The sequence below is a fragment of the Salmo salar genome, chromosome 07 (assembly GCF_965601325.2).
Source record: "Salmo salar chromosome 07, fSalSal1, whole genome shotgun sequence".
NCBI classification, from domain to species: domain Eukaryota; kingdom Metazoa; phylum Chordata; class Actinopteri; order Salmoniformes; family Salmonidae; genus Salmo; species Salmo salar.
This window is the reverse complement of record NC_138297.1, coordinates 23,300,310-23,317,827: the sequence shown is the minus strand read 5'-3', so window position 1 is coordinate 23,317,827 and position 17,518 is coordinate 23,300,310. Positions and strand designations below refer to the sequence as shown.

Genomic DNA, 17,518 nt, shown 5'->3' with positions numbered 1-17,518 from the left:
GCATCTGTAGAAGCTTGTGAGGGTCTTAGGGCCAAGTCGAATTTCTGTAATTGACTGCCGAATACAGTCAATTACACACACAAAAATTTACCAAAATAAATATATTTAGTGGATTCATTGTTGAGTGCAACATCAGTGGATGAGGTGAGTTTTCCACCCCAACCTAGTGTAAAGCAATTGGAAAAGGACTTTATCAATCCAAAGCGATTTTATTATCACAAATAAGGAAATTCCAATATGGGTCAATCAAGTCAACCTGGTCGCCGACGTGGCAGGTTGACCAGACAGGAAGTGGACTCCATGGTGGTCTGATGACATCAGAGGTTTACAGGAAGTGAGCGTCAATATTCACAGTGCACCTAGCTTACTCTAAGGGGACAAAAAAAGTGTTATTTAATTGAATGATGTCTGAACTCATCACTATTTTCAACCAATAACATTACACTTTCACCTTCAACGTCGAATCGGATCATTGGGCAGAGGGAGCCAGACACTCAGACTGGAATGTTCCTTTAACACAGGACAGATGGAATCATTACCATAAACTCATTGACACAGAACATGTTGTATTTGGTATGAGTCAGTAATAAAAGCAAGGAGGCTGATCAACAGTGGCATGTGTTCCACAGATTATGTTTGTTTATGGTGTTTCCATCCGTCTAACCATATGCAACCACAATAAGAACAACATGGTGAATGAATAACAATACGAGATTCTGTACAGTTTCATCATGTTGCCTATCTGACAGGATTATTTTCCAATCCTGTTGGATATACAGTACCAGTCAAAAGTTTGGACACACATACTCATTCAAGGGTTTTCTTTATTTTTACTATTTTCTACATTGTAGAATAATGGTGAAGTCATCAAAACTATGAAATAACTCATATGGAATCATGTAGTAACCAAAAAAGTGTTAAACAAATCAAAATATATTTTAGATTCTTCAAAGTAGCCACCCTTTGCCTTGATGACAGCTTTGCACACTCTTGGCATTCTCTCAACCAGCTTCATGAGGTAGTCACATGGAATGCATTTCAATTAACAGGTGTGCCTTGTTAAAAGTTAATTTGTGGAATTTCTTTCCTTCTTAATGCGTTTGAGCCAATCAGCTGTGTTGTGACAAGGTAGGGTTGGTATACAGAAGATAGCCCTATTTGGTAAAAGACCAAGTTCATATTATGGCAAGAACAGCTCAAATAATCAAAGACAAACGACAGTCCATCATTATTTTAAGACATGAAGGTTAGTCGATGCAGAAAACGTCAAGAACTTCAAGTGCAGTCGGAAAAACTATCAAGCGCTACGATGAAACTGGCTCTCATGAGGACTGCCACAGGAAAGGAAGACCCAGAGTTACCTCTGTTGCAGAGGATACGTTCATTAGAGTTACCAGACTCAGAAATTGCAGCCCAAATAAATGCTTCACAGAGTTCAAGTAACAGACACATCTCAACATCAACTGTTCAGAGACTATGTGACTCAGGCCTTCATGGTCGAATTGCTGCAAAGAAAGCACTACTAAAGGACACAAATAATAATAAGACTTTCTTGACCCAAGAAACACGAGCAATGGACATTAGACCGGTGAAAATCTGTCCTTTGGTCTGATGAGTCCAAATTTTAGATTTTTGGTTCCAACCGCCATGTCTTTGTGAGACGCAGAGTAGCTGAACGGATGATCTCCGTATGTGTGGTTCCCACCGTGAAGCATGGAAGAGAAGGTGTGATGTGTGGGGGTGCTTTGCTGGTGACACCATCTATGATTTATTTAGAATTCAAGACACACTTAACCAGCATGGCTACCACAGCATTCTGTAGCAGTACACCATCACATCTGGTTTGCGGTTAGTGGGACTATCATTTGTTTTTCGGCAGGACAATGACCCAACACACCTCCAGGCTGTGTAAGTGCTATTTGACATAGGAGAGTGATCGAGTGCTGCATCAGATGACCTGGCCTTCACAATCACCCCACCTCAACCCAACTGAGAAGATTTGGGATGAGTTGGACCGAAGAGTGAAGGAAAAGCAGCCAACAAGTGCTCATCATATGTGGGAACTCCTTCAAGACTGTTGGAAAAGCATTCCAGGTGAAGCTGGTTGAGAGAATGCCAAGAGTGTGCAAAGATGTCATCATGGCAAGGGTGGCTACTTTGAAGAATCTAAAATCTAAAATATATTTTGATTTGTAGAACACTTTATTGGTTACTACATGATTTCATGTTATTTCATAGTTTTGATGTCTTCGCTATTATTCTACAATGTAGAAAATAGTTTTTTTTTTAAATCAAGAAAAACCCTTGAGTGAGTAGCTGTCCAAACTTTTGACTGGTACTATACATGCATAATTTAAGTGCATCTAAGATTCACTTTTATCGTGAATCTTCTATTGGATGATGTCCTAATAAAATATCTCTTGTTTTTGCATTAGAGCGTCAGTTTTGGTTTTGTCCACATTTTCGACAGTGTGCGGGTCTCCATCTCTCCTACAAATCTAGAGACAAAGCACTTGACTGAAGTCTCCTCCATTGATACTAAGAAAGGTTATGCTGTAGATGGCCACCAGGGGTCGACACTATCATATGACAGTTTTAGTAAGAGAAGCAGTCCGGTCGTTCATGTATAAACTCGTTAAATCCGGTGGGTGAGAGCAGCACTGTAAATGTAATCAAATTTAGCAACTGGTACATGAGTATGGGTACTGTTGAGTGTAGCACAGAGTAATAGTATTCTAGGAAAAAGTGAGGAATTAAAATGTATATATTTATATGGAATAACTATTCTATTACTGTGACCAAATAATAGTAGCTTCACAGTCACTACCTTCCACTCTTAAAACTCACCCCAGCATGTCTTTGGGAGACAAAACTTTTACTTTACAATGTATGGTCATGTCTGGTATAGTGTGAAGGTGAAGTGAAAAATAATAGAATTTCCATTTCCATATGTTTTTCTATTTTCTTGTGCAATTAGTCAAACTTACAATTGTATTGCTGTCCATAACTGGCGCCATTTTGACTATTTGTTGACACCTGTTCGCACCTAATTGGTAGAAAGCTGTTTGCTGTCATAGGATCTACCAATTAATAAGGCACATTGAAGAACCGCTATTTAGCTGCCTGGCCCATGATTGAAATATACAATTTACAAGGAAATATTCAAACCCCATGCATTAATTGGCCTTCATATTTCTGAAATCACTTTAGGCTTAAATGTATGTACGCCTACCCAACAGGTCCACATATTATGCCTAAACACGCATTTATCCTACGTTTCTCTGTAACACGGGAAGATACAGATGATCCCTTGCGTGTGAGACAACACCCGAGAGATGAGATCGAAGAACAAGGGATCTTCCGAAATAATATCTATAATGTAGATTTCTGTTTTTAAAGAAAATGCATTTGGCAGATAATTGTATCGCAGAAAGACGCATAAGATTCTGATGCAGAATACATTAAGTTAAGATTAATGAAAAGAGGGAAGGAATGATGCGTTTGCAATTTAATCGTTTTATGTATAGGTGTGACAGCGCACATTAACGCAGTGCAAACGTGCTAAAATACACAGTTCTGGGTTTAGATTTTTACAGACAAGATGAGCAGCGGCAGTGTAAGTAACCAGCCTAAGGAATCTATTTCTGTTTCGGAAATGAATCATTTGACAATTAAATGTTTCTTGTAGCCTATGTATTCAATCACCCATAGTTGAAATATGATCAATGATGTAGTTTTAAAATGCAGTTGTTGATATTATTTGATTTATATTTCCTTTGCATTCATAACCATTCATCTAAATGTCAGTGGATGTATTGTTTGTGCACCATATAGTGGGATACTTGTCAAGGATGCTGAGGTGTTGCTAGGAGATAAGGGGTATTTTATTTTCCATGCACCATACTGAGGTCCTTGCTTTCAGATAAACAACATTTGCTAAAATATGAAATTCACAAAGTGTGTGTGTGTGTGGCAGAAGCGAGAGAGAGAACAGAGGAAAAAACTGCAGCACTTTCTGACAGACCTGGCCTTATTGGGATCATTGCAGGTTAGTCCTTATAGTTCTAGAACCAGATACATGATAGTTACAGAACACCTAAATAATAATCATTTTAAAGGTCAGAAAACATATTATCATCAGGATAATCTTGTGTCTCTCCATGTAGGGTTTCCGGTACTTTCAGCCTTGGCTGAGGGGGAGAGAGGAGCTACTCCTGACAGTAGTCAATGAAGACCTGGTTAGTGTTGAACTAACTTCATTAATTAACTGCACCTATCTTGTTTTCTCAAACATCCAGAAATCCATGATGAGCCATTCCTTTAAGTCTATATGAGTGGTTCCCAAACTTTCTATAGTCCCGTACCCCTTCAAAACATTCAACCTCCAGCTGCGTACCCCCTCTAGCACCAGGGTCAGCGCACTCTCAAATGTCGTTTTTTTTTGCCATCATTGTAAGCCTGCCACACACACACATACTATACGATACATTAATTAAACATAAGAATGAGTGTGAGTTTTTATCACAAACCGGCTCGTGGGAAGTGACAAAGAGCTCTTATAGGACCAGGTCACAAATAATAATATAATAATAATCAATAAATTTGCTCTTTATTTAGCCATCTTACATATAGAACCTTATTTGTTCATCAAAAATTGTGAATAACACACCACAGGTTAATGAGAAGGGTGTGCTTGAAAGGATGCACATAACTCTGCAATGTTGGGTTGTATTGGAGAGTCTTAAATTATTTTCCACACACAGTCTTTGCCTGTATTTAGTTTTCATGCTAGTGAGGGCCGAGTATCCACTCTCACATACGTACGTGGTTGCAAAGGGCATCAGTGTCTTAACAGCGCGATTTGCCAAGGCAAGAAACTCTGAGCACAGCCCTATCCAGAAATCTGGCAGTGGCTTCTGATTAAATTCAATTTTCACAGAACCGCTTTGTTGCAATTTTGATGAGCCTCTCTTGTTCACATATCGGTAAGTGGACTAGAGACAGGGCACGAAAAGGACAGTTGATTGTGTCGTCCGTATCAGGAAAGTACCTGCGTAATTGCCCACCCAGTTCAATCAGGTGCTTCGCTATATCACATTTTACATTGTCCGTAAGCTTGAGTTCATTTGCACACACAAAATCATACAATGATGGAAAGACCTGTGTGTTGGCCTTGTTAATGCAGACAGAGAAGAGCTCCAACTTCTTAATCATCACCTCAATTTTGTCCCGCACATTGAATATAGTTGCGGAGAGTCCCTGTAATCCTAGATTCAGATCATTCAGGTGAGAAAAAACATCACCCAGATAGGCCAGTCGTGTGAGAAACTCGTCATCATGCAAGCGGTCAGACAAGTGAAAATTACGGTCAGTAAAGAAAATGTTAAGCTCGTCTCTCAATTTAAAAAAAACGTATCAATATTTTGCCCCTTGATAACCAGCGCACTTCTGTATGTTGTAAAAGCGTTACATGGTCGCTGCCCATATCATTGCATAATTCAGAAAACACACGAGAGTTCAGGGGCCTTGCTTTAACAAAGTTAACAATTTTCACTGTAGTGTCCAAAACATCTTTCAAGCTGTCAGGCATTCCCTTGGCAGCAAGAGCCTCTCGGTGGATGCTGCAGTCCATTTGATGTCACAAAGCTGTCCATTGCTTTAAAAATATCCTCTCATGTTGTCCTGGTTTCCAGTGGTTTGCAGAAGAGAATGTCTTCCTTAATTGACCCCCCCCCCCCCCCATAAACGTAACGGATATCAGGAGCTGTGCCCGGCCCGCCACGTCTGTTGACTCATCCAGCTATAATTCATTGACTTGTATGCGAAGCAGTAGTTGTTTCAAAACATCTCCTGCCATGTCACTGATGCGTTGTGAAACAGTGTTGTTTGATGAAGTCATTGTCTGTATAGTTTTTTGGGCCTTTTCCCCCAGCATTGTCACAGCCATATCCGCGGCAGCAGGAAGAATTAAGTCCTCCACAATAGTATGGGGCTTGCCTGTCCTAGCCACTCGGTAGCTCACCATATAAGACGCTTCTAGCCACTTGTTATAAATGGTATCTGTTGCTTTTATACATGTCTTACTACTCGAAAGTTGTCTTAATTCTCGCTCCAAAAACTCCTGTGGCTTATTTTTCAAATGGTCATGTTTCGTTTCTAAATGTCTGCGCAAGAGTGAAGGTTTCCTGCGAGAGACTAATGGTTAATGTGTTTGGATGTTAATTGTTTGACATTGTGTTGTTATTTCGACTGAACAATAGATGGATTAATTTTATTTTTGGCAGTGAAACGAGGCTACTCAGGCGAGAAAAAAACCTCACCCAAATGTATAGCCCCGTTGGAAAATATAAATGTACTATGAAGAATTATTATTATTAATAATGTTTTTTTATGTGAATCGCATTTTTATTTGGCGTACCCCCAACGGCATTGCGCGTATCCCCAGTTTGGGAATACCTGGTCTATAATACGGTTAATCTTTTATTCCAGGACAGTAGGGAGAAAACATTTAAAAGAGAGTGAAACACGGAAATTTTACTTTAACTTGACCAATTAGAACACTGATTTCCATTCCCTGTTCCAAAAACTTTTGCTACTGTGTGCTCTACTGAACACGACCCTGGTCTGCCCCCTCAGGGTTGGCGTTCCCCTGGGTTTATGGTGTCAGCAGCGTCCTCCTTCAGTAGCAGTTCCTCATCCAGCAGCACCAGTAGCACCTACAGCCTGGCTAGTGACGCCAGCTCACCCCTGCCCGGGGACCACCAGGGGCCTCATCAAGCCCCTCAAGGGCCACAAAGCATGCCAAGGAAGCAGCAGCACTCATCACAGGGGCCCCACCACCATGCCCACAAGTGAGGGGTTATGTTTTGCAAGTATTAAAGTACACACACAAATACGCACATGCAAATATGAAACACACACAACATGCATGGATTCATGCCCACATGCACACACACAGAATCATTTATCTATCTTTTTCCACAGGGGCAGCAGTGAGGCCCATCTCCTACCAGCCTCCCCCAGTGAGAGGGAGATAGCAGTGCCTGTGAGTATAGTCATCATTGTGTTCCATTCACTTTGAGTTGTAAATAAATCAGTTTTATTCTGACCCTCGCTCATCTCTTCAGGAAGTGAATTGCACTCTTTTCCTATTGGCTGGCTACGCCAAGTATGGTCGCCCATACGCCTGGATAAGGTCCAATCACGAGCGCCTGGTCAACATTGGAGGCACTAATTCGATGGTCAAGGACACGCCCATGAAACTCAAGGCCATCACGGACTGGGGATCACAAGGTTTAGAACGTTTATATTTATGTTTTTCTAGTTTGCACCCCACCACGACAATAACCCATCTGAAACACTGCATCACATACTTGGCTGATCAGCTATCCTCCTTTTCCCTGTTGCTCTTCCTATAGGAATACGGGTATGGGATGTAGTGAGTGAGCTGGTGTGTCTGTGCACCGTTCCATCTCCCTCCAACCCCTTTGCCCTGGACATGCGCTACCTGAAAAGCCTTCCTCTCCCAGAGCGCTTCCTGGTCTCTGGGGCTCTGCTTAACTTTCTGGAAACCTATGCTGTCTATGGCAACCGGGATGAGCTGCACTACGACAAAGGTAAGTCATAATTAAATAAAACTTCCTGGAAACGTATCTATTTCTGTACCCAGTATCAAATCGTCAAGACTAGAATAGGCCTATGGTGCTGGGGTTTAGTGAACATTTTCAACACAGAATCAAAACATCCAATTATGAATGTGTTGACCTGCAATGCCAAGTGTTTATAAATGGTTAAGATGCCTGGGCTACATTTGTATTTATTATCCAACCAATAATATTCATGAACATAATTATTATGATGAGTGTTGCTCTAGTCTATAGTTGCTAGGTGGCACTGTTGGGCTGTATATGTATGGCAAATGGACTTCCTTTCTTAATCTCCTCACTCTCTCTTTCTCTCTCTCAGTCATAGAAGAGATGAAGTCTCTGAGGCGTCTCCATGTCCAGACTCTGTCTGAGGTCCAAAGAAGACCGGGCAGAAGCACCAGGCCAGCCACTCCCGTTTCAGGAGAGTCCTCAGAGGAAGAGTGACAAGGGTCATATTCTTTAGTGCACAGCACACCGTAGCAAAACGCTTTGCAACAAAAAAAAAACTAAAAAACGACAGTTTCTTATAGGGCAAGTCCAGCGGTGCTTTCAGTTCAATATAACATTTGCTATGTTGCGTTACGGTTTGTACTGAACGACATGTTTCCCCAAAACGTTCAACGTTCTTAAACAAGACTTTGAGGTACGTTTGCTCCGATTGGTAATGTATTTTAAGGGAAGCGGTGCATTTTGAACCCACAACCCAACCCCTCCCCATTATTCAACTGGTCGTTTCTGAACAGCACCGTTTCCTTTTAATTGAATGCTCCACTAATTTTTGCCCAACTGAATGCCGCCCAGGTAGTCCCCCCGTTTCAGGATGTTTTCTTCCTTTTGGTGCCCCTGAACACAACCCTGATGTGGTCAGAGTAGACATTGTAGGATGGAAGGAGACTGAGGGGGTACTAGTATATCCCTGTCTGTACATTTTTAATATAGGTAAACATGTAGCCATAATGAATGATTATTTCCCCAACAGAGGTGTGATCAATGTGCCAATAAGACAATACAAAGGGAACTATTATTTGTCCCCCCCCAAAAATGCTCTCATTCAAATGTACTAGGCCCATAAATAGGGCACATTTGAATGTATGGTACTCCATTTCAATGTGTTAATGTACTGTAATTTCACCTCTGGCAGAGTGATGTAGAGGTAAATGCCAGTTTAAGCAATTATGAAATGGGTCCGAATAAAGCAAGGTATCCTGAGAAATAAGCCTCATGACTTTCATCTTATCCCATGACCCATGGTGAACTTCTGCCTTCTAGCTCCAGCCCCATGATGGAATGTGTTCTTTCGAGTCCGAGATATAACGCCCCTTTAAAGAAAAAAAAGGGCAAATAGCTTTTTAAATAGATACGCCTCAGATTGTTTTGTCTCATTCATCAAACGCTTGGCACCAGGACTAAACATACAGTACACACTGTAGTGTGGTACAGGAGTCTTGTTTTGGCCTGAGGTTGGCTGTTTTGATGCTCTGCGTCTTCAGTTAAGGTAGAAAATACATTTTCAAATATACAAGCACATACAGTATCATTGTATAAAAGTTTATTATTCCATAGAATACATATATGTGCACAAAGATGTTTTAAACAAGTGCAACATAAAACCAGACCTTAAAGCATGCACTTACACTCCAAAGATGAGGTTGTGCCATTTGTAGTTTGAGATACATCAGAATACATAGTCATTTAAAATAAATGGTTAAACCAACATCCATTGACATCATTGGCATAACCTGTCAAGTCAAATAACATTTTAAAACAGAGGCACCTTTTACTGTAAAACATGCAGATAGCCTTTGCTAACCTTTTCTTGTTTATTTGTCATTAACATTGTAAGGTGTAATGTGTGGTGGAAGTTTAGGGGTTGGCCCCTGAGGATAGGTAGGGACTCAAATGTAGAATAGCCCTTATGCCACCCCATTCGTAGACAAGCAGTCTCCTGTGTAAACTCTATACAAAACACCAGTCAGCTGTCATGAAACTAAATTATACAATACTGCATACTGTAGTATCACGTCAAGGAATTAAGCTGGGATGTAATGTGACCTTTTCATAATGGTTGCCTGAGTATAGAGGTCTTTAATGTATGGAATGAGCGGATGTGGCATGAAGTGTGTGAGGTGCGAGAGAGAGCGTGTATAAGAGAAACAGGCATTTGAGCTTGGGGCCACAGTAACACTAATGCTATGAAACAATGCAAAGTCATGAGGTTACAGTAGGTTAGGCCAGACAGAGAGGAGAGGTTGGGGGCGGGGCCAAGGAGGATTTCTGAACTCTGATGTCCCCATCGGAATGCAGGAGCACGACAGAAGTTCCGAACAGTTCAAACCAACGTTCCTGCCCCACAGAGGAACAGAGGTAGCCTAGCGGTTAGAGCGTTGGGCCAGTAAGTGAAAGGTTGGTTTGAATACCTGAGCCGACAAGGTGAAAAATCTGTCGATGTGCCTTTGAGCTAGGCACTTACACTTAATTTGCTCCAGGGCCGCTGAACTAATATATCTGACCCGGGGAACACATTTCACTGCACCTATCCGGTATATGTGACAAAAACATTACTACTACTTTGCACACACAGGAATAGTGAGGAATGAGGAGGATCACAGATGTGATTTTTCCAAATAAAATGTTAATAATATACATCTAACTGGTTCATCGTTATAAAAAAAAAAAACAGTTCTAGCAACACTAACGCCTTTAAGGGAGGATTTAGTGCGAATAAGTAGGTTGATATCGCATCTATAGTATACATAGCCGTGAGGCTCATTCAAATTCAGAAGATTTGTGAAGACAGAGTCAGCATAGTCTTGGACTAAGATGCACTGTCAATGACCGGCCACATCATCATGACGGTGACACTTTGCTTCTTGAAAACTTGACTTCTAACATGGAAAATATTTCAGGACTATACCAAGTGGACTAATGAAAAAAAAAGAATAATAAACTTGTTTTTGATTAGAGTTTCCCTTTAACAGTTCCATTTGAATTCCACAGCCCAGCCAGGCAATTTATAAACTTCATCTCTCCTGTAAACTAGTGCCAAGACATTATTTCCCCACACTACTAGGCTAGCATTTGGTTTGCAACAGTTGGGGTTTGTCTAAACCTTACTGCTTGCCTCCGACATGTGCAACGATGTCGCAGGTTATATTTGCGATCTCCACCATGCCATTAGAGAGAATGAACGTTACAAGACTGACAGCTTCTCTTAGTCAGGAAAATTTATTTATAAGGGTCATAACAATGGATATATAAAAAGAAATGGCAATAGAAACAAAGGTAAAACAAACTAAAATGCACATAGTTTGTCATCATTTCAGCTGCTTGATGTGATAGTGTCAGCTTTAGTTAGCTAACTAGCAAAGGAAAAGTAGCTAGTCTGCATGGCAACCTTTTTTGGATGACCAGCTCATTTGGCTAGCTACTTCATCATTTCAGAACTAACAACTGGCTTTTGCTCAGACTAGATCGTCTGGTGGAAGGATTAAATAAAAACAAATTTACTCATTAAAATAACATTGAATGAAAACACATCTTTAAAATTTTTTTTGCTGGTAACCGTTTTATAAAAGCAATCAGGCCCCAGGAATTATCGTGAATAACATCCTCCTAAGGGCTGTTTCCCCGATCCTCCATGTTGGGCCTTAGTCGTGAGTTATTCACACGATCAACCCCGGGTTCTCATGCCTTATTGCTTAATTACAGTTCTGCCTATGAACACAGCCTACTGTGTACCTATGACAACCCAGCAGATGTTCTTCTATGGTCGGCTCAAATTAACCCTTTATGCCCCATGAATCCTCACACATACACACTTTGTAACGCCTCTCCCAAGACCAACACGGAGCTCACATTTCAGGTTCAGCTCAAACAAAGTTCCTCCCCCCTTTAAAAAAATGAAACAAGTGTACAGGCTGATGAGCCATAAGCTAACAACAAAAACCTAATTGAAATAAATAAATAAAATAAAAAAACAACCATCATTGCTGACTGTAACCAGTTTCAACCATTCCAGCCCATACCCAGAATTGTATTGAGAGAAGATTGTGGTTTGGGGATATCTTTGGTCATATCCTTACCTAGTTAAAAAGGCACACAAGACCATGTGCTCCTTTCTTCGAAGCATAACTGGCAGTTTAGAGTAGCAATGCCACTAGAAAACAAGTGACTTGGAGTGGCGATGGATATTAGCAGTTTAGCATTGAAGCGTTCCAACAGTGAAAGCAAGTCACAAGGGAACAGAGGTGTATGCTGGCAACAGTGTACAGTACCACGCCATCAACCCAATGCCTTGTTCCCAGGTCTTCCAAGGCAGCTAGTCATTAACTGTCCCGGTTTGTAGGCTAATGTTCATTCCAGTCATGAACTGTACTGTAGACTTACTAAGCCAATGTCCCATTTAAAAGAAAGTCCAGCACTAATCTCCCTCTCTCACCCTTCTCTTTCCTTCAATCCTGTTGAGTCCAGTAGTGGTGGGTTCTTTCAATCCCTCCTCTCTTCCCTTCCTCCCTCCGTGCTGTAACTAGTCTCTGTAGGTGTCATCAGTTTAGTGTCCCAGGCTGGGGATCTGTTGTCTCAGTGCCAGATGTCTGAGGTGGATCTCTTCCTGATCATGGCACTCAGTGGACTGCGAGACAGGGACCTCCTCTTCTTCCAACGGACTGCAAACCGACACAGGAGAGAGAGAGAGTTAAATGTGCTGGCTGGGCTTGGTTTTAATCACATACAACATTTTTTTAAAAGATGGTGAAATGTGCAAATACAGGTACATACACATTCATGCGTTGACTATCAATTGATCCCTTTGAAAGTTTCCCCTACTGATAGGCAATCCCCTTACCGCCTGCCTAAAAATGTTGGTTTCTATTGATTTCAATTGAATATTTCAGTGTGTCAAGTGCTCAGGCCATGTTCACCTCGTCTTAAGCTAGCTGTTAGCATGGAGTTTTTGGAGGTAGTAGGGGTGGTGGGCATATCCTCTCCCTCCTTCACCCCAACCTTTTCTGGGGTCAGTGTGCCGGTACTTCCGCCGTCCCCCTGCCAGTCGCTCAGTGCCCTCTGGAAGGAGTGTGCCAGACAGGCCGTCATGTCACGTGCCCGCTCTGCCCGGCTGCACCAGAACACCCGGCACTGCAGCTGTTGCCCACGCTGCTTACAGATGTACAGAAACACGTTGGGTCTGGTGGCGTCGGCCGCGCAGTAGGCTATGTCCTGGAGGTACGTCTTAGTGAGCTGGCGTCCTGTGCTGAGCTCTTTGACTTCGACATAGCGTGGACGAACAACCAACGCGTGGTCTTTGCTCAGCTTCTTTCCATTTGCGGCCCCTTCGAGCAGACGGGCTATGGCATCCTGGGCCTGCTCTCGATCGAGGGAGAAGATTTTCTCAGTGCCCAGGTAGTGGACCTTGAATAGCGGATCACCGTGGGAGAGGGACTCTGTGCGGTCGCGGCGGAAACGGCGGCGTAAAGCAGCCGGGGATTTCTTGAGGGTCTCCATCAGGTGGAAGGTATTGAGAGACATGGTGGATAGGAGGGTGGGTTTTGAAGGGGTCGAGGGGGGGTTAGTGGTAGATGTGGCACAGGTGTCTTGGTCCTCAGTCCTTTTCTTAGTTGTATTTCCCACTTTCTCTTTGAATCGGGTACAGTTGGAGTCAACGTTTTGATCTGGAATACAGAGAAAGACGAACAAATTGCGGCCTAGTTAAATACATTACCACACAAATCAGACATGAATTGCCAACACCATAACATAAGTTATAATGTGGAATATGGATTTTTTTTGAGAGGCGAACTATACTTTTTAGCGTATTATGCAGAGTGGACACATGTCAGTAGTTAAAGGGGACTGTTAGGACACAATGAACAGGGTTGTGGAAAAACAACCTAAAAGCCAGCCCAGGATCAGGCGCAGCAATAAAACAGTCTGAGGAAATATTTCCTCACTAGATTCAGTACAGAACCATCAAATATTTAACAGTTACTGTGCCTCGTCTTAATAAACCCAGCTCAACCTAGCTGCTGAGCTGGAAAAACAGCAAATCAAATGACAGTCCAGTGGAGGTGTATTCCCCCCCCCCCCATATTAACACCAAGACTGTCATAGGCTTACGCTTCACCTCTAGCGCATGATCTGTAGGCTTAGAAGACAAAAAAACATTTTTTACATTACAAATCTTAAGTGATTTGATGTGTACTTACTGCAAGTTCTAGAATTCATGGCATTGACTTGACCGGACTTGTGTTACAACTAGACACTACATAAGAGCCAATGTGACCCAAACAATGGACTGTCTAACGGAGGTTAAGCGACACCAGCTGGACGTAGCTCTCCCATTGTCTTAAGAATGTCCCGAAAACACCACTCTCCTCTTGGCACATTGTGTGAGCTGTACGGCCCCAGCCATTGTTAGGCACTTTCGCTCCCCCCCCCCCCCACCCCTTCTCTGCCATTCTCTCCATATCCTACAGCCTCCCTCAGATGTTGCTTTGACTGCGAACCGCCGACTGTTCCAAGATGACGGCCATTGTTAGGCGAGCCCACTTCTCAGGAAACAGCTTCGCTTTCTACCCCGCCACACATAATATTTATCCTCCTAAAAAAGTGGCATGTTTTGGTGAGATGTCAAGTGACCTAGACATCAGAAATACAGTGTTATCACACACAATAACAGACCTCTTCTCACCCCACCCCAGGCTACAAGTTAAGTAATCTTTCACAGTAAATATGTTCAGTTCTTTTGGCATGTCTACAAACTGGTAGATAGCAGATACAGGTGAACATGTACACATACAGTAACTCCGATCTTAACCATGTTCAGAATGTGGTCAGACTGCATTTTTCTGCACAGTGCTTTTTAATAGGACCAAGAATGTCCATGAGTGAATAGAGCAATGTGACAAATCCCAGAGGATATTAACTGATGTACTGTACTGTCCTAGCGGCAGACAGTAAGATCTGTGTGTCTGTGCAGACTGGGAAATATGGAGAGTGGGTGAAATGCCATTATGCACTGAGGACATAAGCGGGTTTCCCTTCAGTAGAGCGTCTTTAGTAGATGGCCCCGATTAAGAGCCATGGAAAAGTCAGCAGCACATTGACGTTCAAATGACTCCACAATTTCGTAAACCTACAATTTCTAACACATTCAATATGCGCCAAAGGATAAGGCAACTTGATGTATTTGCAAATGCATGTACTTTGGAAACGCCACAAAAATAGCCAACGTCGTCGAATGTCAAATAATTTTCATTCTGAAAAATAATAGTAATAGTCACATGAAATTGGTTTGTCAGTTTCCCTTCTCATGACTCCAATTACATTACAGTGGAGACTGTTACTGAATCTAGTCGATAGGTCATCGACGAGCTGGGCTGTTCCCCGGACTCCGCGTGTAGGGATTTGTACAATGCTTAAATAAGGCTATTGAACTCGACATTGGCGTCTTGTCTTTATTATTTTATCCAACATTACATACTGAAACAGAGACCACGTCCCATCATGTTGCCTTGAGTGAGTCTAAACCTAAATACGCCTCGCACGCTATATGGTTTTGGAAACATTTGACGTAACTTTCATATGAGCGAGATACACGATTATTTACGTTTCTAAACATTTAAACAGTGTCGGGATTGTAGATCACATGGAGCCAGCTGTGGTCCGTACCATCAACTGAAATCCCAAAACGGGCTGAAAACCCCCTTGAGTTCAGTAGAGTGAGAAAAAAAAACCCATCTTACCTGGCTTCAGTTTCATGCAAATGATGTCCTGCGGCGCTTTAAAAAAAAAAAAAAAGAGTGCCCGTCGTCACAACTGACTGGATGCAAATGAACGGTCTCTGCTTCTGCACGGTTGTTTTCTCAATTATTGGACTACTTATATAAGATCAACCAAAATGCGCGTATCGTTTAAAAACATCACAATTTTGACCTGAAGCTTCGTTTAGCATTGCCTGCTCAAGATTCACGATACATTTCAATAATGTATTTTATGGACTAAAACTAGAAAAGAACGTGGCACAATTTAGGATATTATGACTGTTCGGAACTAAAAACTCGCGCTTTCCTCGTCGGCGTGTGTGATACTCATCCGCTCAACTTTAATGTGGTGACGCCTTCTCGAGCTGCGCTTATGAACAGCGTGGGCGCGCCTCCGGCCTACTATGCAAGTGGACGAGCATTTGCGTCTGTGAGGGGGTTTTGAGTGTGTGAGTGAAAGGTGGGAGAAATGTGTGTGTGTGTGTGTGTGTGTGTGTGTGTGTGTGTGTGTGTGTGTGTGTGTGTGTGTGTGTGTGTGTGTGTGTGAGTGAGTGAGTGAAAGGTGGGAGAAATGTGTGTGTGTGTTTGTGACTGTTAGTGAAAGGCGCACAGGGGGATAAGGGGGAAACTATAGGGCTTTGAGCAGAGAAAGAGGAGAAAATACAAACTAAGACAAATAGTACCCGCAGGCAACGTTAGGGCTTACTATAGGGGAATGCTGGTATAGCCTGTATACATAAATGCACACAAAACTAAAGATGCATTGACTTGATAAAGAGGACAAGGAAGGATAACACCTCAGTCACTGTGTGTCATAAACAAATAGAAAGTAAATGACTGATAACATAATTATAGACACATTCACCGTAACATTATATAATTAGGCCATTAGCCTAGCTCTTTCAATTAAAACAAATACACATATTATTATTTTTTTTACAATACAGTGACTCAGACAATAAACTGCAGTAGCCTAGGTCTATAGCCATAGCAACATCTGAAAACCACTACTGCCCATCAGTACATTGCATCATTTATAGCCTCTTGCTAATGAGGGTTATTAACCCTAGTTTCTATGTTTTTTTTCATATTTTTATGTTGGGGGCATTCGAGCTGAGGTGATGGAAAACGCTATATGGTTCCGTGTGTGTGTGTGTGTGTGTGTGTGTGTGTGTGTGTGTGTGTGTGTGTGTGTGTGTGTGTGTTTCAGAGAGGAACAGTGCGCCCCTGTTTAATCTGGGTTTGGCCCAGCAGGAACTGTTAAAGTTTGGAAGTCACACCCACCAAAGTACCTTACAGTACACAGTGGAACTATTATTAGGCACCAATGACGCTATGAACCATCTACCGTACCCACCCACCCACTAAACTAACATGATTTCAGCTCTACCAATGAAATAGAGCAGAACTGGCTAGGATGTGAATTGTCACGCAACTTGGGTCAAGGTCTGTTTCTTGCTTTGCTCTTAGGAACAGGGCACCATTGAAAGTAGTGATTTCTGGGGTAGCGTTAAGTGTGGAGGTGGAGCAATTGAAGTTGAAAATCCATGGTGTTTGTGACGCCTGCCGTTTGGCGCGACGCAGGCCTGGTGGGGAGCGTGGTGAAACAGAGGAGTCACTGTCAGTCCTTTTGAGTTTTGAGTCAGTCTAGCCAGACAAAGTCATGTTAGGATATATCAGTTATCATGTTAGAGCTTTTGTGCCGAATCTACTGCAGTGTTTCAGGTGCAACATTTAAGGTCATGTCACAGCAGTGTGTAGGAGGGATATTCCAAGATGTGGGAAGTGTGCAGGAGGACATGGGACAGAGGATTGTGTAGTTTCCGTGTATAAAGTTGTGTGTGTCAACAGTAAGGGTGGTCATGTTGCTGGGGATCAGAAGTGTCAGGTGCGAGAGAGGCAGGTTGAGGTGGCCAGAGTCAGAGTAGTGCAGAAGGTGTCATATGCTAAGGCAGTGAAGAAAGTAGAGGAGGATGAGTCAAGGGTGAGGGTGAGGGAGCCTGAAAGGATCCCAGGGAGTAGTAGATTTGTGCCAGCACAGAGGAATAGGGCAACAATTAATTTATGCTTCAGTATGGTCGGCTTTTTAGTGTTTGATAGCAATGGTTATCAACT

The 17,518-nt window shown here is 42.3% G+C and overlaps 2 protein-coding genes across 3 annotated transcripts; one reads left to right on the top strand and one right to left on the bottom strand.

Moving 5' to 3' along the window:
* The first annotated feature begins 3,306 nt into the window (after positions 1 to 3,306).
* Positions 3,307 to 8,856, top strand: si:dkey-19b23.7 (uncharacterized). Its single transcript, XM_014206878.3, has 8 exons — positions 3,307 to 3,616; positions 3,977 to 4,048; positions 4,167 to 4,238; positions 6,637 to 6,851; positions 6,985 to 7,045; positions 7,128 to 7,293; positions 7,419 to 7,616; positions 7,966 to 8,856. Exons 1-8 carry the CDS (start codon positions 3,602 to 3,604, stop codon positions 8,088 to 8,090), a joined length of 924 nt encoding a protein of 307 aa, XP_014062353.1. The 5' UTR covers positions 3,307 to 3,601; the 3' UTR covers positions 8,091 to 8,856.
* A 324-nt stretch (positions 8,857 to 9,180) lies between these two features.
* On the bottom strand, positions 9,181 to 15,769 carry LOC106608758 (uncharacterized). Of its 2 annotated transcripts, none has more exons than XM_014206881.3 (3): positions 15,386 to 15,769; positions 12,566 to 13,312; positions 9,181 to 12,310 (listed from the first exon to the last, which is right to left on the bottom strand). In XM_014206881.3, exons 1-3 carry the CDS (start codon positions 15,399 to 15,401, stop codon positions 12,225 to 12,227), a joined length of 849 nt encoding a protein of 282 aa, XP_014062356.1. In that variant the 5' UTR covers positions 15,402 to 15,769; the 3' UTR covers positions 9,181 to 12,224. The 2 variants fall into 2 exon arrangements, with proteins under 2 accessions (XP_014062356.1, XP_014062355.1); XM_014206880.3 differs by lacking the exon at positions 15,386 to 15,769 and adding an exon at positions 13,847 to 14,049.
* Positions 15,770 to 17,518: the final 1,749 nt, after the last annotated feature.